Genomic DNA, 27,114 nt, shown 5'->3' with positions numbered 1-27,114 from the left:
TTTTAATTATAGCCACCCTAGTGGGTGTGAAGTGGCATCTCATAATTTGATTTGTGTTTCTCTGATGACTAATGATGTCAAACATCTTTTCATGTACGGTACTTATTGGCCATTTGTAGATCTTCTCTGTAAAAATGTGTATTAAGACCCTTTGCCTCTGTTTTTATTTTTCCTTTTTCAACTTTTTCTTTTTGAGATGGAGTCTGGCTCTGTTACCCAGGCTGGAGTGCAGTGGCACCACCTTTGCTCACTGCAACCTCTGCCTCCCAGGTTCAAGCAATTCTACTGCCTCAGCCTCCCGAGTGGCTGGGATTACAGGCGCCCGCCACCACACCCAGTTAATGTTTGTATTTTTACTAGGGATGGGGTTTTCACCCTGTTAGTCATGCTGGTCTCGAACTCCTGACCTCAAGTGATCCACCCACCTTGGCCTCCCAAAGTGCTGGGATTACAGGCATGAGCCACTGCGCCCGGCCCCAACTTTTCTTTTTTCCTTTTTGGAGACGGAGTTTTGCTCTGTCTGTCACCAGGCTGGAGTGCAGTGGCAGGATCTTGGCTCACTGCAACCTCCGCCTCCCTGGTTCAAGCAATTCTCCTGCCTCAGCCTCCCGAGTAACTGGGACGACAGGCGCACGCTGCCACGCCAGCTAATTTTTTTTTAATTATTTTTTATTTTTAGTAGAGATGGGGTTTCACCATGTTGGTCTTGAACTCCTGACCTCAAGTGATCCACCCACCCAAAAGTGCTAGGATTACAGGCATGAGCCACCACACCCAGCCTCAAATTTTCTTTTAGAATCAGAAGGTAGATGTGCAGATTTTTTATGAGGTATATGGCGTGGTGCTGAGGTTTGAAGTATGACTGAACTCAGGTACTGAGCATAGTGCCCAAAAGGTAGTTTTTCTGCCCTTGTCTCCCTCTCTCTCCTCTCTATAGTCCCCAGTGTCTATTGTTACCATCTGATATGTTTTGGCTGTGTCCCCACCCAAATCTCATCTTGAATTCGAACCTGTTGTGGGAGAGACCTGGTGGGAGGTAATTGAATCATGGGAGCAGGTCTTTCTCCTGCTGTTCTTGTGATAGTGAATAAGTCCCAGGGGATCCAATGGTTTTAAAAATAGCAGTTTCCCTGAAAAGCTCTCTTTGCCTGCTGCCATCCATGTAAGATGTGACTTGCTCCTCCTCGCCTTCTACCATGATTGTGAGGCCTCCCCAGCTACGTGGAACTGTAAGTCCATTAAACCCTTTTTCCTGTATAAATTACCCAGTCTTGGGTATGTCTTTATCAGCTGTGTGAAAATGGACTAATACACCATCTTTGTGTTCATATATACCCAATGTTTAGCTCCCACTTATAAGTGAGAACATGCAGTATTTTATTTTCTATTTCTGTGCTAGTTTGCTTAGGATAATGGCCTCCAACTGCATTCATGTTGCTGCAAAGGACATGGTTTTTCTTCCTTTTTATGGCTGTGTAGTATTCCATGGTGTATCCATTACCACATTTTCTTTATCCAAACCACCATTGATGGGCACCTGGTTTGATTACATGTTTTTGTTATTGTGAATAGCATTGCAATGATCAGACAATTTGCCCATGTTTTGATTGGGCTATCTTTATATTGTAAGAGTTCTTTATATTTCTGGGAAACTAGTCTTTTACCAGATATATGATTTGCAATTTAGTTCCCCTCTGTAGGTTATCTTTATTCTCTTGATGATGTCTTTTGAAGCACAAACGTTTTTTATTCTATTTTGGTGAAGTCCATTTTACCTATTTTTTCTTCTCTTGCTTGTGCTTTAGTGTCCTATCTAAAGAACAATTTTCTAAATCAAAGTCACAAAGATTTATTTATTTATTTATTTTTTGAGGCAGAGTCTTGCTGTATTGCCCAGGCTGGAGTGTAGCGGTGTGATCATGGCTTCCTGCACCCTCCACCTCCCGGGTTCGAGTGGTTCTCCTGCCTCAGCCTCCTGAGTAGCTGGGATTACAGGCGCCTGCCACCATGCCTGACTGATTTTTGTATTTTTAGTAGAGACGGGGCCAGGCTGGTCTCAAACTCCTGATCTCAGATGATCCACCCACCTCAGCCTCCCAAAATGCTGGGATTACAGGTGTAAACCACTGCACCTGGCCCACAAAGATTTACTTTTTTTTTTTTTTTTTTTTTTTTGAGACAGAGTCTCGCTCTGTCACCCAGGCTGGAGTGGCGAGATCTTGACTCACTACAACCTCTTCCTCCGGCTTTCAAGTGACCCTCATGCCTTAGCCTCCCAAGTAGCTGAAACCACAGGTGTGTGCCACCATGCCTGGCTGATTTTTTTGTATTTTTAGTAGAGATGGGGTTTTTTATGTTGCCTAGGCTGCTCTCAAATTCCTGACCTCAAGTGAGGGAGGTCTGCCTGGGCCTCCCAAAGTGCTGGGATTACAATTACAATTTCTTTTTTTTTTTTTTTCTTTTCTTTCTTTTTTTTTTTTTCTTTTTCTTTTTTTTTTTTGGTGAGACAGAGATTTACTCTTGTTGCCCAGGCTGGAGTGCAATGGCGCGATATCGGCTCACCACATCCTCCACCTCCCAGGTTCAAGCGATTCTCCTGCCTCAGCCTCCCGAGCAGCTGGGATTACAGGCATGTGTCACCACACCTGGCTAATTTTGTATTTTTAGTAGAGACGGAGTTTCACTGTGTTGCCCAGGCTGATCTTGAACCCCTGACCTCGGGTGATCTGCCCGCCTCGGCCTCCCAAAGTGCTGGGATTACAGGCATGAGCCACTGCGCCCGGCCGATTACAATAACTTCTAATCTGCTTTGTGTCACTACAGGTTACCCTACATTTTCTTGAATTTTATGTAAATGAATCATATAGTATATACTTTCTGGGGGGCTTTTTTACTCACAATTATTATTATTATTATTTCAAGACAGGGTCTCACTCTGTCACCAAGGCAGGAATACAGTGGCACAATTATGACTCACGGCAGCCTCAACCTCCTGGGCTGAAGCAATCCTCCCGCCTAAGCCTCTCGAGTAGCTGGGACTACTGCCATGCACCACCATGCCTGGCTGATTTATTTATTTTTATTTTTTATAGAGGTATAATCCCACTATGTTGCCCAGGCTGGTCTTGAACTCCCGGGCTCAAGCTGTCCTCCCATGTCAGCCTCCCAAAGTGCTGGGATTACAGGCGTAAGCCACTGTGGCTGGCCCATTCCCCAATCATATGCTGCATTTCCACACCTCTTCTGCCTTAGCTCAAGACGTAGTTTCACCTAGAATGCTCTTCCTCCCGGCTGGGCGGGAGAGAACCAGGAGTTTGAGACCAGCCTGGCCAACATGGTGAAACTCCGTCTCTACTAAAAATACTAAAATTAGCCGGGTGGTGGTACACACCTGTAATCCCAGCCACTCGGGAGGCTGAGGCAGGAGAATCGCTTGAACCTGGGAGGTGGAGATTGCAGTGAGCTGAGATTGCACCACTGTACTCCAGCCTGGGTGACAGAGCAAGACTCCATCTAAAAAAAAAAAAAAAACAGAAAACAGAAAAAAGAAAAGAGAAAGGAATACTATTTCTCCCAATGTCTGATCCTAAAGCTGAAGGTTGTTGCAGAACTGACTCATCCTTCTCATCCTAGCCTCCACTTCCCCTCATGCACAGACCGAATCAGTCCTTTCCCGGCATGCTCCCTCACAGCTCTGATGCCAGCCTGCCCTGTACTGGAGTTCTTAGAGACTAACCTGTCCCCACTGTTAGACCAGAGGTCCTCTGAGGGCAGGGATGGCATTTATGTCATTTCTCCAGTTCCAGCTTCCAGCTCAGGATCTGTCACACGGCAGGTACAGAGAGCCAGGACACCAGGGCTCAAATTCCAGCTCCGCCGCTTACGGCCAGTATGAACCTCAGACAAATGACCCAACCTCCCTGTGCCTCTGTCTCTTCATCTGTAAAATGGGGGAAACACACTCACTTCATCTGGTTGTGGAAGGGATTAAATGATTAACCCACATAAACAACTTAGCAGGTGTGGGTGGGACCCTGGCAAGTAGTAAGTGTTTGGTAAACGTTAGTCAGAAGTGATACTGGGGGGCCGGGCGCGGTGGCTCATGCCTGTAATCCCAGCACTTTGAGAGGCCGAGGCAGGCGGATCATGAGGTCAGGAGATCAAGACCATCCTGGCTAACACGGTGAAACCCCGTCTCTACTAAAAATACAAAAAATTAGCCAGGTGTGGTGGCGGGCGCCTGTAGTCCCAGCCACTCAGGAGGCTGAGGCAGGAGAATGGCGTGAACCCGGGAGGCAGAGCTTGCAGTGAGCCAAGATTGAGCCACTGCACTCCAGCGTGGGAGACACAGCGAGACTCCATCTCAAAAAAAAAAAAAAAAGAAGTGGTACTGGGGTCAGGCATGGTGGCTCATGCCTGTAATCCCAACACTTTGGGAGGCCGAGGCACACGGATCACCTGAGGTCAGGAGTTCAAGACCAGCCTGGCCAACATGGGGAAACTCCATCTCTACTAAAAATACAAAAATTAGCCAGGCGCGGTGGTGGGTGCCTGTAATCCCAGCTACTTGGGAGGCTGAGGCAGGAGAATCGCTTAAACCTGGGAGGCGGAGGTTGCAGTGAGCCGAGATCAGTGCCCTCCAGCCTGGGCAACACAAGTGAAACTCTGTCTCAAAAAAAAAAAAAAAGTGATAGTAACTTGTTGGGTCGAAGAGAGACTGCCCTAGGTATAGGTACTCTTCATATGAAGGGGAAGATACTTTATATTGATCTTCACAGCCAGGCACAGTGGCTCACACCTGTAATCCCAGCACTTTGGGAGGCCATGGCAGGAGGATTGCTTGAACCCAGGAGTTCAAGGCCAGCCTGGACAACATGGTGAGACCCTGTCTCTACAAAAACAAACAAAAATTAGCTGGGCGTGTTGGAGCCTACTAGTGATCCCAGCTACTCAAGAGGCTAAAGCAGAATGATCACTTTAGCCCAGGAGTTCAAGGTTGCAGTGAGCCATGGTGGACCCACTGCACTCCAGCCCAGGCTAAGAAGTGAAACTCTCTTTCTCAGAAAAAAAGAGGAGACCCTCCATGCCTCTCCACCTCCATTAAAGTCAGGGAGCACTCCACCAGAGGCCCCCTAATCCACCTCCCTTCCTTTCCAGCATCAAAGTAACCATGAAAATCTTCCTCCTTCAGAAAGCCCTCCAGGATTGCACTGCCTCTAGGAACTTCTTCTTTCTGCCTCTTCTCTTTGATGCCCTGTGACCACAGCTGAGTCCTGCACCCTACTTCCTATCTTCCCCCGGCTCTCCTCTTCCTCTGCAAAGGATACAGACAAACACCTCTGGACCACTTTCAGGTAGACCTGAGGTTTTTTACAGGGTGTAGCTGGAGCTAAGAGCGTTCATGAGAGAGAGCATCTTTTACGTTTTTATTTTTTAGAGACAGGGTCTCACTATATTGTTGCCTAGGCTGGTCTCAAACTCCTGGCGTCTAAGCGATCCTCCCACCTCAGTATCCCAAAGCGCTGGGGTTAGAGGCATGAACCACCACGCCCCACTAGAGAACATCTTATTCACACCTCCCTGCCTCTCCTGTTTTACATATGGGCAGGGTCAACCCAGGATGCCCAGTTACATTTGAGTTTTAGATAAGCATTATGAATAATCTCTTAGTATAAGTATGCCACAAATATGGCATGAGACATACTTATACTAAAAAAAGCCATTGTGTATCTGAAATTCAAATTTAATGGGGCATCCTGGATTTGTATTTGCTAAATCCACCAACCCTATGTACGGGGAAACTGAGGCCCTGGGAGATGGAGTATCAGTATCATGCCCAGTTGCAGAGCCAGTCAATGTGGTGGTGGCTCAAGCCCCACTTCCCTTACACACACACACACACACACACGCTGACTCTGGGTCCTGGCGCTGGCCATGAACAGGTGTCTGTCCAAGGTAGCAGACTGAAGCCTACTAGTAGGAGGTCACGTGACAAGAAACTCATGCAAGACAGGAAACAGTGGGCAGAGAAGGCCAAGCTGACCCACCAGGACGTATGAGGCGGGTGGAAGAAGCAGGAGGTGTCTTCATCTGCTTCCTTCTCAAGATGCACCCCTCCACCACCACCGCCCACCCTCAGGCAGAGTGAATTCCAAATGGGTTGTGGGGCTGGGCGCAGTGGCTCACACCTGTAATCCCAGCACTTTGGGAGGCCGAGGCAGGCAGATCACTTGAGGCCAGGAGTTTGAGACCAGCCTGGCCAACATGGCAAAACCCCATCTTTACTAAAAGTACAAAAAAACTGGCCAGGCGTGGTGGCATGCACCTGTAGTCCCAACTATTTGAGAGGCTGAGGCGGGAGAATCACTTGAACCCAGGAGGCGGAGGTCACGGTGAGCTGAGATTGCACCATTGCACTCCAGCCTGGGTGACAGAGCAAGACTTTGTCTCAAAACAAATAAATAGTGTGTGGGCAGAATCTGATCAACTCAGGGTCTCTTCTGGGCTCGGGCTCAGCCTCATCCTCCGGCATGCCCCCGGCCTTCCCCCTGCGCTGTACCTCCTGCCATCACCAGGGGACTCTGGGGGGCATTATTGGCAGGATCCCTTCTGCCTCTGCTGCCCCCCACTAGCCATAGAAGGAAGGAAGCCCGTGGGGCTGGGAGGAAGCTGCCTCATTGCTGGGTAGCGTGGCTGTGAAAGCCCTTTCTTCTTTCCATCCCACACTGCCCGCTCCTGGCCGAGCGGTGGCCAGGGGGATCCTTCCTTCTACCCCACACGGCCCCTTGAAGCTGGCAGGCAAGCTGAGGTCCTGAATGCCCCCTTCCCAGGTGGTGCCTACTCCACAGGACCTCTGAGGATTGGAGGCATCCATCCTGGACTTTGAAACTGATACCACCACTGGCCTATCCCGCTCTCTCACTGGGCTGCTACGCCAAGGGTGTTTAAGGATGTTTGTGGAGTAAATGTAAGAGTCTGGGCCAGGCCCAGTGGCTTGCACCTGTAATCCCAGCACTTTGGGAGGTTGACGTGGGAGGATCGCTTAAGACCAGGAGATAGAGACCAACGTGGGCAACATAGTGAGAACCCATTGCTTAAAAAAAAAGAGTTGAGAGGACACAGCACTAAGAGCAAGAGAGGGGAAGTCAGTGGGCCCCGGAAGGCAGGAAGGGCCTCAGGGAGGGGTGAGGAATGGCGGCTCAGGGAGGGGAATGGGGTTTAGGGAGGGGATGTGATGTCAAGGGCAGGGAGGGTGGGGGCTTGAGGGGGGACTCAGAGGGAGCATGGGATGAAGCTGGTCAAAGAGGGAATGAATGGGGCTCAGTGAGCCAGATGAGAGAGAGATAGGAGATAGACAATGAGAGAGCGAGAGAGACAGAGACAGAGGGAGAGACAGAGAGGGAGAGGAGAGGGAGAGAGAGAGGGGGAAAGGAGGGGGAGAGACAGAGTGAGAGACAGAGAGAAGGAAAGAGAGAGAAGAGAAAGGGAGAGAGAAGGGGGAGAGAGAGTGAGAGAGGGAAAGAGAGAAAGACAAGGGGGGAGAATGAGAGAGAGAGAGAGGAGAGAGAGGGAGAGAGAGAAAGAGGAGGGGGTAGAGACAAAGTGAGAGAGAGAGAGGAGAGAGAGGGAGAGAGACAGAGTGAGAGAGAGAGGAGAGAGAGGGAAAGAGAGGGGGGAGAATGAGAGAGAAAGAGGGGGGAGAAAGAGAGGAGGGGGAGAGAGAGAAAGTCAGAAAGTGAGAGAGAGAGAGGAGAGAGAGGGAGAGAGACAGAGTGAGAGACAGAGAGTGGAGAGAGATGGAAAGAGAGGGAGGAGAATGAGAGAGAGAGGTGGGAGAGAGGGAGAGAGAAAAAGAGAGAGAAGAGAAAGGAGAGAGAGAGGAGGGGGTAGAGAGAAAGTAAAGGAGAGAGAGAGGAGGGTGGGAGAGAGAGAGGAGAGCCAGGGGCAGAGGGAAAGAGAGAAGACAGAGGGAGAGAGACGGGGCAGGGAGAGACAGGGGACAGAGAGACAGTGTGAGAGAGAGAGAGAAAGAAAGAGGAGGGGGGAGAATGAGAGAGAAAGAGGAGAGAGGGAGGAGAGTGAAAAAGGAGGGGAATAGAGAGAGAAAGAGAAAGTGAGAGAGATAGAGGAGAGAGACAGAGTGAGAGACAGAGAGAGAGGAGAGAGAGAGAGGGAAAGAGAGGAAGGGGGAGAAAGAGATGAGAGAGGGGGGAGAGAGAAGAGGGGGTAGAGAGAAAGTGAGGGGAGAGGGAGAGAGGAGCCTGGAGGAGAGAAGAGAGAGGGAGAGGAAAGGGAGGGGGAGAGAGAGAGAGAGAGAAAGCGGGGAGAGAAGAGAGTAAGAGTGAGGGATGAGAGTGAGAGAGAGTGCTGGGAGGACTCGGGGACTAGAAGGAGGTTCAAAGCCGGGCTGGGGCTCTGGGAGGCGCCCGAGGCGGTCCCAGCGTCTTTCTCTGCCCACCTGGGGTGGCCCCACACCTGCGGCTCCTCCCTCCCCGAGCCCAGCCCGCGGCTGGGGGCCGGGCACCGAGCCCCCGGGGAGAGTAGAGGGGGTTAAAGGTGAGCGGGCACGAGCCGGCGGCAGACGGGGATTGGCAGGCGCCCGAGCCCAGGGCCCGGGCCATGGCTGCCCCACAGGCCTCTGAGCGGCTGAGCGGCTGCCGCCCACGTGCTAAGGAGAGAAGGAGGCACCAGATCAAGGGGCAAAGGACACCTCGGAGCGGGGCGGGGGTGCCCGCGTCCACACCCGCTGCTAAAAGCCGGGCCCGCGGCGCAGCGCACGGAGCCCTCTGCCGCCCGCGCGGAGAAGGCGCCGAGCGCGGTCGGGCGGTCCCAAGCATCCCCGCAGCGCCCCCGCCGCCCGCCGCCCGTCCCCGGCCGCCCGCCGCCCGCTGGACCCCCGGCCCTGGCCGCGCCACGCCCCTCTGCAGATCGAGCGGATTCCAGGTGAGGGCGTGGAGCCCCCGCGTCATCAGGTGGGTGCAGGGGCCTCACCCAAGGGGAATTGGATCCGCCTCTGTGCTGGGCCTCAGTTTCCCCTCTGCCCATAGAGGCGCGCGTCTCTGGCTCAGCTGGGTTGAAGGGGTTCATAGGCTTATGTGGCCTCCTCGCTCAGCCTCAGCTGCCAGGAGGAAGGAGGCAAACTCGTACCCCAGGGAGGACTCCGGATCAGGAATCCAAGAATTCATCCTGGTAGAAGGTGAAAAAATGCACACGGGTCCTGGAAGCCCCGTGTCTCCCACTGGCTGGGCTGGGCTGGCCTTCCATCCTGGTCTGGGAGGTTCTCCCAGGAGTTGAGAGGGGGCCCAGGGAGTCAGGAGGGAGGGCCTTCCTCCCTCTGGCTCTCCCTGCCCTGGGCAGGTGACATGCCAGTGGAGAAACCCTGTCCAGGTAGGCCCTGGGATGAGGAGGACCAAAACTGCCCCTGGCTGGGACAGAAAGAAGGGAGATGGCAGGGTGGGGTATGTGGATTCTGGCCCCTAGGCTTCTAGCCAACAGGTAGGGGCCACAGAAGTGGTGGCCGGCACTCCCACTGCTCTGCCCAGGGGGGAAAGCCAGGGCTTCCTCCCAGCCACCCTGCCCCCACCTCTGGGCCGGGTTTGGGAGCTTTGGGTTCTTGTCTGCGTCTGACTGTGTGACCTCGGGCGCACGACTTTCCGTCTCTGGGCATGGCTCTCCCTCCGTGACATGGGAAGGTTTACTGTTCCTTGGCCACTCGTGTGGAGATGGGGACAGAATAAAACGGAACACCAGGTTGCTTTGGGGGACAGTGTGGCCCACTCCAACCAAGTCCCTCCGGTCCTTCACAAGGGGGATGGTGTTACAGGGTCAGCTGAGTCAGGAAGTCAGGGGGACCAGGGATCTATGAGAGCTAAGCTGGTCCCCACTTTGCCCAAGAACTTATCTTATACTCAGCAACTCCCCTGCCCCATGTCCTGCCCAGGCCCTCAGATGCAGGAGAAGTCTCAGAATACAGGTCTGGGAATCTCAGGTCCGCCCCAGGGAAGCTCAGCTCCTCAGCCTAGGGTAGCTTCTGGGAGAGGAGGAAGATTCTGTAATACCAGAAGAGGTCTGAGCTGTAGTAGCCAGGAGTTTCCCCCATCTTGAGAAGATGACCCATCTCACTTCTCCCTAATTCCCCCCTAAGGACAGTCTGCTGGCTGAGCCAGGCCAGGGCTCAGTTTAGAATCAGGGTCGGGGCTCAGGCTGGGGTTGGGACTCAGCCTGGGGACCACATGGGAGGGCAGCTCAGAGCCAGGGTCCAGGAACCATCCACCTGGGGTCTTGGAATCCTGTGATTGAAATCCTCTAGCCAATATAGGGGTGGCACTGGTGGAGATGATGTTTGTCAGCTGAAGTGGAGGGCTGGCATATGAGCTTCTGCAGGCTGTGGAGTGGGATGGAAAAGTGGACTGGAAGCGTGGAAGTGGGAGAGGTCATGTCTCCGAGGCTCCTGCAGCCACACTTGCCCAGAGTCTCTAGTGCCTTCAGGCAATGGCCCTCCCCAGGTACCCTCCCCGGGGCTGTCTTTGGCCCTGCTGCCAGCCCTGTGGTGGCTAAATGCAAGCTTAGACATGTGTTGGGTTTGTCAGGGGCTGGGAGAGGCCATCATTAGTGCAGTCCTCACTCTCTGGTTAGGGCCAAAGAAGAAGTTTTGGCTACAGATGTGGGGCAGAGGAGGGAAGAGAGAGGGGACGTGCAGGCTTAGGATTGCTGTTCAGATAGGAGAAGAGGAAGAGGAACTGGGGTTTGCTATGCATTACTGCAAGCCAGGCACTGCACAAGCTTTTCTGGCACTGTTTCCTTCTTCCTGATAACCAGAGAAGGAAAAGATCTCCATTTTACAGATGAGGAAACAGGCTCAGAGAGGTCAAGGCTCTGGCTCAAGGTCACACAGCCTGGGAACGGCAAAGCTGATATTCAAACCCAAGCATCTTGGCTCCAAAGCCCTGGTTTCTGTTCCCACTACTGTCAGTGACCTTGGCAAGCCCTGTCTTCCTCCGGGCTTCACTCTGCACACCTGTAACCTGGGGTTAAACGGGCTTGCCTGGACTGTTGAGCAGAACTGGGAGGAGGTCTGGAAGCAACATGGGTGGTGCATTCTCTGCATTCAGGGAGGAACACACAAGAGGGGATTACGTTGGCTGACCCCCAACCTTCCAGGTCAGCTCATGGGTGTCCATGTGTCCTGCGCCCACCTCACCCACCTCCACCCCCTCCCCACCCATCTTTCTCACTCCTGAAACTTAGGGGCAAGGTGGCTCTGTCTCTCCTCTTTGAAGTTAGCTAAGCTGACCGTGGAGAAGGGGGCCCCCAACAAGGGAAGAGTGAACAGAATATTCCCAGGGTAGGTCCTGGCACTGATAAATAAGAGACAGACAACTACTGCCCTAGGGCCAGAGGCAGTGGCTCACGCCTGTAATCTCAACACTTTGGGAGGCCAAAGTGGGAGGGTTGCTTGAGGCCAGGAGTTCAAGACCAGCCTGGACAGCATAGAAAGATCTGTGTCTCTGCAACAAATTAAAAAATTAGCCAGGTGTGGTGGCACAGGCATATAGTCATAGCTACTCAGGAGGCTGACACAGGACGATCACTTGAGACCAGGAGTTTGAGGCTGCAGTGAGCTATGATGGCACCACTGCATTCCAGCCTGGGCAACAGAGCAAGAACCCCTCTCTTAAAAAAAAAAAAAATGCTCTACCCAGAATCCCAGGCCACCCCCTGCTAGCTGGCTTGGGTAGTCACAAAAGTTCTTGTCCCATATTCAGCCCCATTAGCAGTGTGACTCTGGATGAGAGATATGCTTCCTGGGATCCACTTTCTATCTCAGTCCAGGGGCCTGATGCCCTGATGGGGCCGGCATGGGGCCAGTTATCCAGCAGGGGAGAGGCCAGGAGATTCTGGGCAGAGCAGATGACTGTCACCTGCTGCAACAGTCTGAGAAGCTTTTTCCATCCCTGAGTCCCCTGGAGGAGGTTGTCGCCCTATCTTCTTTGTCCTACAGCTCCTGGTTCTCTGACGTTGTAATCAGAGGTGTCGACCAGGAAGGAAGGAAAGAAGAAAGGGCAGGCTGGGGGGAGGAAAAGAGGGACAGAAGAAGAAAACCCACATTTACCAGGTACCACTGGCTCTCACTTACATATTTCATTTCATCTTTGCAACAACTGCACAATAACATCACATAATCATAGCCATTTTAAAGATGAGAAAACCGGCCAGGCACAGTGGCTCGTGTCTGCAATTTTAACACTTTGGGAGGCTGAGACGGGTGGATCGTCTGAGGTCAGGAGTTCAAGACCAGCCTGGCCAACATGGCAAAACCCTGTCTCTACTAAAAATACAAAAATTAGCCGGGCATGTTGGCGGGCACCTGTAATCCCAGCTACTTGGGAGGTCCTAAGGCAGGAGAATCACTTGAAGCCTGGGGGTGGAGGTTGCAGTGAGCTGAGATCAAGCCACTTCACTCCAGCCTGGGAGAAAGAGCTAAACTCAGCTTCAAAAAAAAAAAAGACAAAACCAGTCCTCAGCCAGGTGCAGTGGCTCACACCTGTAATATCAGAGCTTTGGGAGGCCAAGGCAGGAGGATTGCTTGAGACCAGAAGTTTGGGACCAGTCTGGGCAGCCTAGTGAGACCCTGTCTCTACAAAAAAATTAGCCAAGCATGGTGGCACAAGCTTATACTCTCAGCCACTCAGGAGGCTGAGGCAGAAGGATTGCTTGAGCCCAGGACTTTGAGACCAGCCTGGGCAACATAGTGAGACCCCCCATCTATATAAAAATTTTTAAAAATTAGCCAGGGGTGGTGATGCACACCTGTAGTCCCAGCTACTTGGGAGGCTGAGGCGGGAAGATCACTTGAGCCTGGAGTTCAAAGTTGCAGTAAGCCATGGTGGTGCCGCTGCACTGAAGTCTGAGCAAAAGAGCAACACCTTGCCTCCAAAAAATAAAATAAAGTGTCTACTATGTGCCAGCTGTCCCCTCTGTCCTAGTACCTGCTGATTAGCTCAGTCTTGGGTGGATTCACCTGACACATGATGTTTGCAAGGAGGCCTAAGGGACGGGTCATCCTTCAGTTCCACCAAGCAGCCCAGCAGAAGGACATACTTGGGCTCTGCCATCAGACACAACTGGGTTCAAATTTGGGCTGCACTACTCACGAACTGTGTAACCTGGATGACTGTCCTAATCTTTCTTTTTTTTTTTTTTTGAGACGGAGTCTCACTCTGTTGCCCAGGTTGGAGTGCAGTGGCGCAATCTCGGCTCACTGCAAGCTCCGCCTCCTGGGTTCACGCCATTCTCCTGCTTCAGCCTCTCAAGTAGCTGGGACTACAGGCACCCGCCACCACACCCAGCCAATTTTTTGTATTTTTAGTAGAGACGGGGTTTCACTGTGTTAGTCAGGCTGGTCTCGATCTCCTGACCTCGTGATCCGCCCGCCTCGGCCTCCCAATGTTCTAATCTTTGTAACATATTTCACTACATGAGAGAATCAAATAAACACGTCTCTGAGCCTTGATGTGCTGTGTACAATAGGGACCCTCAGCCCTGAGCAACGGGCTGGTTGAGCAGATTGATGGATGAGACTCAATAGCAAATACACACGGCCAGGCAGCCCACTGGCATCCCTGGCTGTGGTGCAAGGGGAAATATATTTGTGGTCTTTGACTGTGGCTCCTGGCATACAGCTCCTACAACCCTTGGAATCTCCAGAATGCTAAGAGTGTCTTTTGAAAGCTATTAACAGGACTGGTGGCTGGAGGCCCCTAGAGAGTTTCAGGATGGGGGCTGTTCACTAGAAAGACCAAGGCATGATTAGAGGATTGGAGCTTTCAGCTCCCTGCCTTCCCAAACTTGGGGGAGAAGAGAGGGTTGGGGAATGCGTTCAGTCACATAATCAATCATGTCTACGTAATGAAACTTGCAGTGGCCAGGCAAGGTGGCTCACACCTATAATCCCAGGACTCTGGGAGGCCAAGGTGGGAGCAGTGCTTCAACCTGGAAGTTCAAGACCAGACTGGGCAACATGGCAAGACCCTGTCTTATAAAATAAATAAATTTTAAAAAGGGCCAGGCATGGTGGCTCACGCCTGTAATCCCAGAAGTTTGGGAAGCTGAGGCGGGTGGATCATCTGAGATCAGGAGTTTGAGACCAGCCTGGCCAAGGTGGCGAGACCCTGTCTCTACTAAAAATACAAAAATAAATTAGCCAGGGGTGGTGGTGCTCATCTGTAGTCCCAGCTACTCCAGAGGGTGAGGCAGGAGAATCTCTTGAACCCAGGAGGTGGAGGTTACAGTGAGCCGAGATTGCACTACTGCACTCCAGCCTGGGTGACAGAGTGAGACTCTATCACACACAAAAATAAATAAATAAATAGAAACCTCCATTAAAAACCCTTAAATGTTGGGTTTCATGGAGCTTCTGAGTTTGTGAACACATCAAGGTGCTAGTAGGGTGATGCTCCCAGAGAGGGCATGGAAGCTCCGTGCACCACCCCCATACTCTAGCCCATGCATCTCTTCCATCTGGCTGTTCCTGAGTTGTATCATTGATAACAAACTGATAAATGTAAGTAAAATGATTTACTGAGTGCTGTGAGCCATTCTACCAAATTATTGACACTGAGGAGAAAGTCATGAGAACCCCTGATTTATAGCTGGTCAATCAGAAGTTCAAGTGGCAGCCTAGTACTTGTGACTGCTATCTGAAGTAGAGGCAGGTTTGTGGGAATAAGCCCATAACTTGTGAAATCGGATGCTAACTCCAGGTAAATAGTGTCAGAATTGGCCTGGCACAGTGGCTCACGTCTGTAATCCCAGCACTTTGGGAGGCTGAGGTGGGCGGATCATGAGGTCAGGAGTTTGAGACCAGCCTGGCTAACATGGTGAAACCCCATCTCTACTAAAAATACAAAAATTAGCCAGGCGTCATGGCATATGCCTGTAATCCCAGCTACTTGGGAGGCTGAGGCAGGAGAATCCCTTGAACCCTGGAGGTGGAGGTTGCAGGTTGCAGTGAGCTGAGATTGCGCCACTGCACTCCAGCCTGGGTGACAGAGCGAGGCTCCATCTCAAAAACAAAAAAAAGTGTCATAATTGAATTGCAGGACACCCAGCTGGTGTCAGAGAATTGAGAAATGGTGTCATAAGTGTGAGTAAACACCATTTGCTGGTATACGGTGGCTATCGGAATTTTTACAGACAGACCATTGGCACAGTGGCTCATCTTGGTGAAACACCACCTCCAGGTTCACCTTTGTGCCCTGCACTGCTATGATGCTGGTAGCACATGATCCTCCCCTGGCTCTTCACAACATACCCAAGAGGCTAGGTGAATTCCTCCCATGTTACACGGAGGGCAATTGAGGCCCAGGGAGGACAAATGTCTTGCCTGAGGTGATCCATGGGTCCCCAATGAGCCAACCTCCTGGGGAAAGAGGAAAATCCCTTATAGGGTCTTTTTTTTTTTAATCAAGGCTCACTGCAGCCTCACCCTCCCCAGCTCAAGCAATCCTCCTGCCTTAGTCTCCCTGGTAGCTGGGACTAAGGCACTCGCCACTACACCTGGCTAATTGTTGGTAGAGATAGGATTTTGCCATGTCACCCAGGCTGGTCTCAAACTCCTGGGCTCAAGTGATCCTCCTGCCTCGGCCTCCCAAAGTGCGAGGATTACAGACATGAGTAACTGTGCCTGGCCCCTTACAGATCTTTAGGCCCCTCAGAATGAGATTGTGAGTGGCAGACAAGCTAGGGTGGGAAGCTGTGCCTCTGTCTTCCCAGTGTCTGCTCAGGGACAGACTCTGGTTTGGTCAATCAAAAAGAGAGCCTTTTCCTGTTGTTGGAGAGCATTAATCTCTGGACTTTGGGGTCCTCAAGAAGAGGGAGAGGGTTCCCATGCCATCATCTATTCTTTTTTTTCTCCTTTTTTTTTTTTTTTTTTTTGAGATGGAGTCTCGCTGTGTCACCCAGGCTGGAGTACAGTGGTGCAGTCTTGGCTCACTGCAACCTCCGCCTCCTGGATTCAAGCGATTTTCCTGCCTCAGCCTCCTGAGTAGCTGGGATTACAGGTGTGCACCACCATGCCTAGCTAATTTTTGTATTCTTAGTAGAGACAGGGTTTCATCATGTTGGCCAGGCTGGCCTCGAACTCCTGACCTCAAGTGATCCACATGCCTCAGCCTCCCAAAGTGCTGGGATTACAGGCGTGAGCCACCACGCCCGGCCGCCATCATCTATTCTACTGCCTCTTCTTATTTTCTTTACTGTTTTTGAGGGTTCTTCGCCATTTCTTTTTTTTTTTTTTTTTTTTTTGGAGACAGTGTCTTGCTCTGTCACCCAGGAAGTGTAATGATGCATATTTGGCTCACTGTAGACGCCACCTCCTTGGCTCAAGTGACTTTTCCACCTCAGCACCCCAAGAAGCTGGGACTACAGGTGCTTGCTACCACACCTGGCTAATTTTGCTATTTTTTTAAGAGACAGGGTTTTGCCATGTTGCCCAGGCTGGTCTTGAACTCTTGAGCTCAAGTGATCACTCTGCCTCCACCTCCCAAAATGCTGGGATTACAGGCATTAGCCACCATGCCTGGCCCATAACTTTCTTTTTATTTTATTTTGTTTTACTTTACTTTATTTATTTATATTTATTTTTTGAGATGGAGTCTCGGTCTGTTGCCCAGGCTGGAGTGGAGTGGCGCGATCTTGGCTCACTGCAAGCTCTGCCTGGGTTCACACCATTCTCCTGCCTCAGCCTCCCAAGTAGCTGGGACTACAGGCGCCCACCACCACACCTGGCTAATTATTTTTCTTTTGTATTTTTAGTAGAGATGGGGTTTCACCGTGTTAGCCAGGATGGTCTTGATCTCCTGACCTCGTGATCCACCCGCCTCAGCCTCCCAAAGTGCTGGGATTACAGGCGTGAGCCACCGCGCCTGGCCCATAACTTTCTTTTTAAATTAGCATTGCATCTTAGTTATCTTTTCCTATTCCTACACCTATAATAATAATGAGAGCTGGCATTTACTATCTAAGCACTTTGCAGGTATTAATTCACTTCATCCTCATAAAAATTATGAGATTATTATCTCCATTTTTTTTTTTAAAGATAGGGTCTCATTATGTTGCCCAGGCTGGTTTTGAACTCCTGAGCTCAGACGATCCTCCTGCCTCAGCCTCCTGAGTAGCTGGGATTACTGGTTCAAGCCACCACATCCGGCTATCTCCATTTCACAGATGAGGTTCTGTTAACACCTGCATAGTATTTCCCTATAGGGATTTATCAAAATGTATCCAACCATGCTGCTTTTCACTATTATAAACAGTGCTGTGAGGAATATCTTTGTTCATCTTTGCACACTCCTGGAAATATTTTATAGCACAAATTCCTAGAAGTAAATTTGATGGGTCAAAGAGTACCTACATTTTTTGTTTAATAGATTTTTCCAAAATACAGTCCCATGTTACTTATCAACCACAGATTAGGAAAATGGCCTATTGGCCCCTCCTGGCATTCCTGTTTCTTCCTGGCCTGGGATGGGGTTTTAAGCCTCCCCCGGAAGCAGCCAAAGTGGTACAGAAGGGGAAGTTTCTGAGCAAATAACATTGTGCCACCGAGTTCTTCCTCCCCACCGTCCACTCATCCTCAGCCTCACCACAGGCTGCAGCCCAGAGCACTAAGGGAAAGTCTTCCCTCTCCTCTCTACTATTTTTTTTTTCTCCTCTCTACTTAATTTAACCTCTAGTCAAAAAGTACTGGGTTGGGAATGAAAGCCTTAAATGAGCCCCAGCGTGGTGGCTCACGCCCGAAATCCCAGAAGGCCGAGGTGGGTGGATCACCTGAGGTCAGGAGTTCGAGACCAGCCTGGACAACATGGTGAAACCCTGTCTCTACTAAAAATACAAAAATTAGCTGGGCATGGTGACGGGTGCCTATAATCCCAGCTACTAGGGAGGCTGAGGCAGGAGAATCGCTTGAACCCTGGAAGCAGAGGTTTCAGTGAGCTGAGATTGCACCACTGCACTCCAACCTGGGCCACAGAGTGAGACCCTGTCTCGGAAAAACAAACAAACAAACAAACAAAAGTACTGGGTTGGGAATTAAAGCCTTAGTTGAGGCCAGGTGTGGTGGCTCACACCTGTAATCCCAGCACTTCGGGAGGCCAAGGTGGGCAGATCACCTGAGGTCAAGAGTTTGAGACCAGCCTGGCCAACATGGCGAAACCTTGTCTCCACTAAAAATACAAAAATTAGCCATCCCAGCCACTTGGAAGGCTGAAGCAGGAAAATCGCTTGAACCCGGGAGGCAGAGGTTGCAGTGAGCCGAGATTGTGCCACTGCATTCCAGCCTGGGTGACAGAGTGAGATTCTGTCCCCAAAAAATAAAAATAAAATAAATATAAAGTGTTAGATGACCTGTTCTGGTACCTCAAGCGAGTGACTTAATTTCTCTGAGCCTGTTCCCTCATCAGTAGCATGGAGTGATCAAAATCCCTGTTCATCTAGTCTCCCTCAGGGACAGGAGGAGAAAATGGTGTCCGAGGGTGCTATGGTTCCTGCCAAGGGCCAGGCAGAGACTGGCGGTTTTGTTGGTTGAACTTTGGGCCAGCTTTGGGTGTACAGATGGATGGGACAAGACCAGACCCTGGCCATGGGGAGCTCAGGGCTTGGTTAATGGGGGAGGCCAAAGGAAAAGAGGTAGGAAGAACATAGAGAAGGATTGAGACAGGCTGAGCCTGGCAGTGGCGCCACTGCGTGTTCCCCAACAGAGAGCCCAGAGGACTTGCCTGGTCCTTCTAGGGCCATTTGGGAAGCCCCCACTGACCTCCATCAGTGCCCTTAGCATAAAGGGCAGGCCCCGGACCCGACCTCTCACCCTGCCTGACATTCTTTTTCCAGGTACTTCTCTCTTCCTCTCCTGTGTCCTCCCTGTCCCACGCCCCAGCTCAGCCTAGCCTGGAACATGAGCTCACAGGAAGTTGCTGTCTGATGGGGAACAGCTGTGGGTTCAAATCTCAGCCCTGCCATCTACCATCAGTAAGAACCTTGGGCCAGGTATCCTATACAATGGGGCAATGGGGACCATGGTCCTTGCTCTGTCTGGCTCATAATGAGATAATGACCATGAAGCCACATTGGCAAAGGACGTATGAGTGTAAGCTGTCTTGCGTATCAGTGCTTCTCAAACTGACTGAAAAGCCCCTTTTTGTTTTTTTCTTTTTTTTTTTTTCCAGACAGAGTCTCACTCTGTCACTCAGGCTGGAGTGCAGTGGTGTGATCTCGGCTCACTGCAAACTCCACCTTCCAAGTTCAAGCAAGTCTCTCGCCTCAGCCTCCCGAGTAGCTGGGATTACAAGCGTGTGCCACCATGCCTGCTAATTTTTGTATTTAGGAGAGACGGGGTTTCGCCATGTTGGCCAGGCTGGTCTGGAACTCCTGACCTCAAGTGATCCTCTTGCCTCGGCCTGCCAAAGTGCTGGGATTACAGGCGTGAGCCACTGCACAAGGCCCCTTTTTGCTTTTTTATTTTCAATCTACATAGACTTGTGAGTATGCAAAATACAACAGAAAATGAATTACTAGAAAAATTGAAGTGAAGGAAATATGTAAATTATAAGCCCAGTTTGTTATTCTTTTTTTTTTTTTTTTTTTGAAATGGAATCTCGCTCTGTTGCCCAGGCTGGAGTGCAGTGGCACCATCTCAGCTCACTGCAAGCTCCGCCTCCCGGGTTAACGTCATTCTCCTGCCTCAGCCTCCCGAGTAGCTGGGATTACAGGCATCCGCCACCATGCCCAGCTAACTTTTGTATTTTTAGTAGAGACGGGGTTTCACCATCTTGGCCAGGCTGGGCTCGAACTCCTGACCTCTTGACCCACCCGCCTTGGCCTCCCAAAGTGCTGGGATTATAGGCGTGAGCCACCATGCCCAACCTAAATTTTTTTTTAATTGATGTAAGTGCTTCTAGACACTCTGAATTTTTGTGTTTATCTTGTTGCAAACTCATAACAGAATCCCCAGCCTGGCAGTTGTCCATGGGCTACTCTCTGAGAAATACAGATACCTCGGTGCCCACTGGAGCCAAGCCTAGCATGGAGTCACAGGGTGGCTGCCTGTGCTCCAAGGGAGCTGGGGACATGGCAGCTATGTAGGCTGCTGGCACCCCAGCCAGTTGAATGACTCATTACTCTGGTTCCCCAGCCCCCGCCTTTGTTTCTCCAGCTCTTCCCTCCCAGAATACCTTCTGCCCTCTCTGTGTGACTAATTCTCACTTCGTCTTTTTTTTTTTTTTGAGACAGAGTCTCACTCTGTCGCTCAGGCTGGAGTGCAGTGGCTCAATCTCGGCTCACCACAACCTCCACCTCCCAGGTTCAAGCAAGTCTTGTGCCTCAGCCTCCCGAGTAGGTGGGACTACAGGCATAAACCACCGGACCCGGCTAATTTTTGTGTTTTTAGTAGAGATGTGGTTTCACCATATTGGCCAGGCTAGTCTTAAACTCCCGGCCTCAAGTGATCCTCCCATTTTGGCCTCCCAAAGTGTTGGGATTGCAGGCGTGAGCCACGGTGCCTGGCCTCCACTTTGTCTTTTGAGGTCCCCCTCAAGCACAGTTTCTTCTAGAGAGCCTTCCTTAACCCCCTGGGCTGCAAGTCCGGCCGCCCTTAACTGAACTTCCACAGTCCCAGGAACTGGGACTGGCCCCCTCTAGTTGCTGGAGGGCATGCCTCACTCTGCATACTGAGCTGCACAAAGGCAGGAGCCATGTTGCAAGCATCTGAGCATTCCCCACCTCTGCCTGAACAGAGGGCATGACATCAGCAGGCGGTTAATATGTGTACTGGGTGGGCAGATGGGTGGGTATTTGAGTGGACGGTTGGATGAATAGAAAGTTAGGTAGGTGTATACATGGAACGATGGATGGACAGGTAGACAGATTGGTAGATGAATGGATTGATGGAAGAAGAAATGGATAGTTAGAGAGGGGGATGGATGGATGGGTGGATAAAGAGATGGATGGATGATGGATGGATGGATAGATAGAAGAGATGGATTGATGGAAAAAGAGATGGGTGGATGGATGGATGGATGGATGGATGGATGGATGGAAGAAGAGATGGGTGGATGAAAGAAGAGATGGGTGGATAGTAAGGTGAATGGACAGATTGTAAATGAATAGACAGGTAGATGAACAGACAGATGGGTGGGTAGACTGACTATTAGAGTATAGATGAATTAATAGGTAAATAACTAGATGGACAGATGAATGAATGGCTGGATGGATGACTAGATACTCACTTGATCTCTACCCTGCTGTCCTTCCTCCCCTTCTTCTCCTCTTTCTCTACCTCCTCCTCCACTCTCACAGCCTCAGAGCACAAAGATCAATGATTTTCAGTTGAGACCAGAGGTAATCTACACAGGACTTTTTGTCCTACACAGGACTTGGTATTTGTATAATTTAGAAATGTATGAGCAATATGACTGATATTTATAGTATTATTAAACATAAATATAGGCTAGGCACAGTGGCTTACGCCTGTAATCCTGGCACTTTGGGAAGCCGAGGTGGGCAGATCACTTGAGGTCAGGAGTTTAAGACTAGCCTGGCCAACATGGCGAAACCCAATCTCTACTAAAAATACAAAAAAAAAAAAAAAAATAGCTGGGCGTGGTGGTGCATGCCTGTGGTCCCAGCTACTCGGGAGGCTGAGGCAGAAGAATCGTTTGAACCCAGGAGGTAGAGGTTGCAGTGAGCCAAGATCCCGCCCCTGCACTCCAGCCTGGCCGACAGAATGAGACTCCATCTCAAAATAATAATAATAATAATAATAAATACATATAGAAGCAGAAAGCCTATAAAAGTGTACTTCTTGCAAAGAAAAGTGGGTTTTTCATTCCTAATATGTTGAATTCATAATTTAAAAAAATTAAGTTAAAATTATTGGCCGGTCACAGTGGCTCACGCTTGTAATCCCGGCACTTTGGGAGGCTGAGGCAGCAGGCAGATCACTTGAGGTCAGGAGTTCGAGACCAGTCCGGCCAACATGATGAAAGCCCATCTCTACTAAAAGTACAAAATCTAGCCAGGCATGGTGGTGCACACCTGTAGTCTCAGCTACTTGGGAGTCTGAGACAGGAGAATTGCTTGAACCTGGAAGGTGGCAGTTGCAGTGAGCCAAGATCGAGCCACTGCACTCCAGCCTGAGCAACAGAGTAAGACTCTGTCTCAAAAAATTTTTCCTTTTAAAGTAAATAATTATTTATTTATTTTTGAGATGAGATCTCACTCTATCGCCCAGGCTGGTCTTGAACTCCTGGCCTCAAGCAATCCTCCCACCTCAGCCTCTCAAAGTGTTTTGGATTACAGGTGTGAGCCACTGCTCCTGGCAAACTCGTAATTTTTGGTAGAACAATTGGGGTACTTCTGATATGAAAACAAGTCTGGTCCAACTTCTTCACTTCGATGTAGTCATATTTATCCAATTTTCGTTCATGGTTTGTTCACCCATTTTACAGATACAGAAACTGAGATCCAGACAGGGGAAGTGACTTCCCAACTTGCCGCCAGTTAGAGACACAGTTCAAGACTCCTCTCTCTCACTCTTGTCCGCTTCTCCATCCTCTTCTCACTCAGTTAGCTTTGTGAGAAGCTAACTGCCAAGTTAATCTTGCCAAGCTAACTTTGCCAAGTCCTTCCGCAGGCCTGATACATCATCTCCCTCGTCCCCGCACCTAGATGCCAATCTACCCCTAGCCACAGTAGTGGCTTCCTGAGTATGTAAGCTGGTGAGAGGAGCTGAGGGGTCAGTGAAAAGAGGCAGAGGCATGTTTCTCACTTTGAGGTGCTCAGGCTGTTTAGGGCACCATCAAACCCCAGACTATCAGCCAGACACCATGGCTCACGCCTGGAATCCCAGCAACTTTGGGAGGCTGAGGCAGGAGGATTGCTGGAGCCCAGGAGTTCGGAACCAGTTTAGGCAATATAGCAAGATCCCATCTCTACAAAAAAAATAAAAATTAGCCTGGCATGGTGGCTCCCACCCATAATCCCAGTACTTCGCGAGGTCAAGGCAAGAGGATGGCTGGAGCCCAGGTCAAAACCAGCCTGGGCAACATGACGAAACCCTGTCTCCACAAAAAAATTCAAAAATTAGCCAGGCACGTTGGCGCACACCATGGCGGGAGGACTGCTTGAGCCCAAGGAGGTCAAGGCTGCAGTGAGATGTGATCTGGCCACTGTACCCCACCTGGGTGACAGAGTGAGACTTCATCTTAAAAAAAAAAAAAAAACACTTTGGGAGTCTGAGGCGGGCGGATCACAAGGTCAGGAGATTGAGACCATCCTGGTTAACACGGTGAAACCCCGTCTCTAGTAAAAATAGAAAAAAAATTAGCCGGGCGTGGTGGCAGGTGACTGTAGTCCCAGCTACTCGGGAGGCTGAGGCAGGAGAATGGCGTGAACCTGGGAGGCGAAGCTTGCAGTGAGCCGAGATCGAGCCACTGCACTCCAGCCTGCGCAACAGAGCAAGACTCCGTCTCAAATAAAAAAAAGAAAAGGTAGGGTGGGGTGGCTCACTCCTATAGTCCCGGCGCTTTGGGAGGCCGAAGCAGGCAGATCACCTGAGGTCAGCAGTTCAAGAACAGCCTGGCTAACATAGGGAAACCCCATCTCTACTAAAAATACAAAAAATTAGCCACACGTGGTGGTGGGCACCTGTAATCCCAGCTACTCGCAAGGCTGAGGCAGGAGAATCGCTTGAAGCTAGGAGGCGGAGGTTGCAGTGAGCTGAGATCGCGCCACTGCACTCCAGCCTGGGCAACAGAGCAAGACTCCATCGGAAGGAAGGAAGGAAGGAAGGAAGGAAGGAAGGAAGGAAGGAAGGAAGGAAAGGGAAAGGAAGACTTTCCTTCCCACAGGAAGACAGTCTGTGACAAGCCCCAGACTGTCACACTGAGGCACACACAGGAACACAGGGTAGGTCAGGAGGGGAACAGGGCTGGGCCCTGGATCTGCACTAGGACATCAGTGAAGATGGTTGTGGCCGAGGGAAATAACCCATGGAACACCTCTCACACTACCTTGTAAGGGCGAATCAGGATGTAGAATGGCTGATTTCATATATGTACATGGGTGCAAAGTCGGTTTCTTTTTCAAATAAAACCACTAAGTCTAACATACATGTAAATGGTGCACATGTCATAAGTATCTAACTCCATGAATTTTCACAGAGAACATCCCCATATAACCAGAATCCAGATAAGGAAACAAAATGTGGCCAGGCACAGTGGCTCATGCCTATAATCTCAGTGCTTTGGGAAACTGAGGCAGGAGGATCACTTGAGCCCAGGAGTTCAAGACCAGCCTGGACAGCATAATGAGACTCCACCTCTACAAAATAAATAAATAAGTAAATATTTAAAAAATTTAAAAAATTAGCTGAGTGTGGTGGTCCCAGCTACTTAGGAGGCTGAGGCAGGAGGATGGCTTGAGCCCAGGAATTTGAGGCTAGAGTAAGCCATGATTCTATCACTGCACTCCAGCAACCTAGGTGACTGAGGGATACCCTGTCTGGAAAGAAAAGAAAAGAAAAGGAGAGGAGAGGAGAAAAGAAAAAAGAAAAGAAAAGAAAAGAGAAAAGAAAAGAAAGGAGGAGGGGAGGGGAGGGAGGGGAAAGAAAAGAAAAGACAGGAGAGGGGAGTGGAGGGGAGGGGAGGGGAGGGAAGGGAAAAGGAAAGAAAAGAAAAAAGACAAGACAAGACTGGAGAGAAGAGAGGAGAGGGGAGTGGAGGGGAGGGGAGAAGAGAGAGAGAGGGAGAGAGGGAGAAGGGGAGAGAGGAAGGAAAGGAAGAAGGAAGGAAAGGAAGAAAATTTGACCAGGCACAGTGACTCGTGCCTGTAATCCCAGTACTTTGAGTGGCTGAGGTGGGAGGATCACTTGAGGTTGGGAGTTTGACACCAGCCTAGGCAGCATAGCAGACCCCATCTCTACCTAAAAAAAAAAAAAAAAAAAAAAAGTTGCAACATCCTTCATAGCTCTCTTCTTGAGCCCTTCTAGTCACCCTGAGGCTAAACGCAACCCTGACTCCTAACACCATAGATGAGCCTGTTTTGGAGCTTTATATGAATGAAATCTTACAACATATACACTTCCGTGTCAGGCTTCTTTTGTTTAATACATCATCAGTGAGATTCACCCATAGGGCTGCACTTAGCTGTAGAGTGTTCATTCTCATTGCTGCATTAATATTCCCTAGTGTGGGCCGGGTGCGGTGGCTCACACCTGTAATCCCAGCACTTTGGGAGGCCGAGCCGAGGCGGGCAGATCACAAGGTCAGGAGATCAAGACCATCCTGGCTAACAGAGTGAAACCCAGTCTCTACTAAAAATACAAAAAAATTAGCTGGGCGTGGTGGCGGGCACCTGTAGTCCTAGCTACTCGGGAGGCTGAGGCAGGAGAGTGGCGTGAACCCAGGAGATGGAGCTTGCAGTGAGCCGAGATCATGCCACTGCACTCCAGCCTGGGTGACAGAGCAAGACTCCGTCTCAAAAAAAAAAAAAGTATTCCCTAGTGTGACTGTTCTGCAATGTATTTATCCATTCACCTGTTGATAGGCATCCGGGGCATCTCCAGTGTTGGGCTAATAAGATCAGTGCTGCCATGAATAGTCTTGTGTTTTGGTGCACATGTGTGCACATTGCTGGGTTCTAACTAAGGTGGGAGATGCTCAATGCTAGTAGACGCTGCCAAATACCTTTCCAAAGTGATTTTGCCTCCACTGGCAGGAGCAGTAGATGAGTGTCTGCTCGTACCACATCCTCCTGCACAATGGCCAGCCCTTTGAGTTTGAGAACATAGGTACTTGTGGAACAGGCTAGCATTCAATTGTCTGCGTTTGAATCCCAGTTCTCTTCTTATCATGTGACCTTCAGCAAAGGTTGTTTTCTTATCTGCAAAATGTGTTGAAAATCAAAGGGTAGGCCGGGCACAGTGGCTCACGCCTGTAATCCCAGCACTTTGGGAGACCAAGGCAGGAGGATTGCTTGAGCTCAGGAGTTCAAGACCAGCCTGGCCAACATGGCAAAATCCCATCTCTACAAAAAATACAAAAATTAGGTGGGCATAGTGGCACACGCCTGTAGTCCCAACTACTCGGGAGGTTTAGGTGGGAGGATCACTTGAGCCCAGGAAGCAGAGCTTGCAGTGACCCAAGATCGTGCCACTGCATTCTAGCCTGGGTGACAGAGTGAGTGAGACTCCATCTCAAAAAAAAAAGACAAGCCGGCCTATAATCCCAGCACTTTGGGAGGCCGAGGCGGGCAGATAACGAGGTCAAGAGATCGAGACCTTCCTGGCTAACACAGTGAAACCCCGTCTGTATTAAAAGTACAAAAAATTAGCCGGGAGTGGTGGCGGGCGCCTGTAGTCCCAGCTACTTGGGAGGCTGAGGCAGGAGAATGGCGTGAACCCAAGAGGCGGAATTTGCAGTGAGCTGAGATCGCGCCACTGCACTCCTGCCTGGGAAACAGTGCAAGACTCCGTCTCAAAAATAAATAAATAAATAAATAAATAAATAAATAAATAAATAAAATAAAAAAGACAAACAAAGGGGCTGTTGTGAAGATCCTGCAGACCTCCTAGGTGGTAAGTGCTCCATAAAGGTTAGCTTTATATAGCTAATTCTCACCACAATCCGCCAGATCATTTTACCTCTCAGAGTCTCAGTCTCCCCATCTGTAAAATGGCAATGAAAATTCTAACACACCCACATATACACACAGTTGACAGGCTCACTAGTAAATGGAATAATTTATGAACGTGCCTTTTAGTTTTTAAGAGACAGGTTCTCACTCTGTTACCCAGGCTGGAGTACAGTGGCATGTTTATAGCTCACTGCAGCCTCCAACTCCTGAGCTCAAGCGATCCTCTCACCTCAGCCTCCCAAGTAGCTGGAACTACAAGCCCACAAATAGCTAATTTTTTAATTTTTTGTAGAGACAGAGTCTTGCTATGCTGTCCAGGCTTGTCTCGAACCCCTGGCTGAAGCAATCCTCCCCCTGGCCTCTCAAAGTGCTGGGATTACTGGCATGAGCCACCACACCCAGTAGTGATTCTTGCTCTCAAGGAAT

General features: G+C 50.2%; 1 protein-coding gene across 5 annotated transcripts in view; it reads left to right on the top strand.

The window, feature by feature from the left end:
* Nucleotides 1–8,565: 8,565 nt before the first annotated feature.
* Nucleotides 8,566–27,114, top strand: part of MLXIPL (MLX interacting protein like) — a 54,720-nt gene continuing 36,171 nt past the window's right edge. For 2 of the 5 annotated variants that reach the window (XM_055392725.2, XM_055392723.2), the window contains exon 1: nt 8,573–8,972. In XM_055392725.2, the coding sequence (XP_055248700.1) occupies nt 8,620–8,972 (353 nt within the window). In that variant the 5' untranslated portion in view covers nt 8,573–8,619. Of the gene's footprint in view, nt 8,973–27,114 lie in introns of all 5 variants that reach the window. The other 3 variants (XM_055392727.2, XM_055392726.2, XM_055392728.2) reach the window with 2 other exon arrangements.

Source organism: Gorilla gorilla, chromosome 6 (assembly GCF_029281585.2).
Source record: "Gorilla gorilla gorilla isolate KB3781 chromosome 6, NHGRI_mGorGor1-v2.1_pri, whole genome shotgun sequence".
In the NCBI taxonomy this organism is placed as follows: domain Eukaryota; kingdom Metazoa; phylum Chordata; class Mammalia; order Primates; family Hominidae; genus Gorilla; species Gorilla gorilla.
This window is presented reverse-complemented; position numbering and strand designations above follow the sequence as displayed.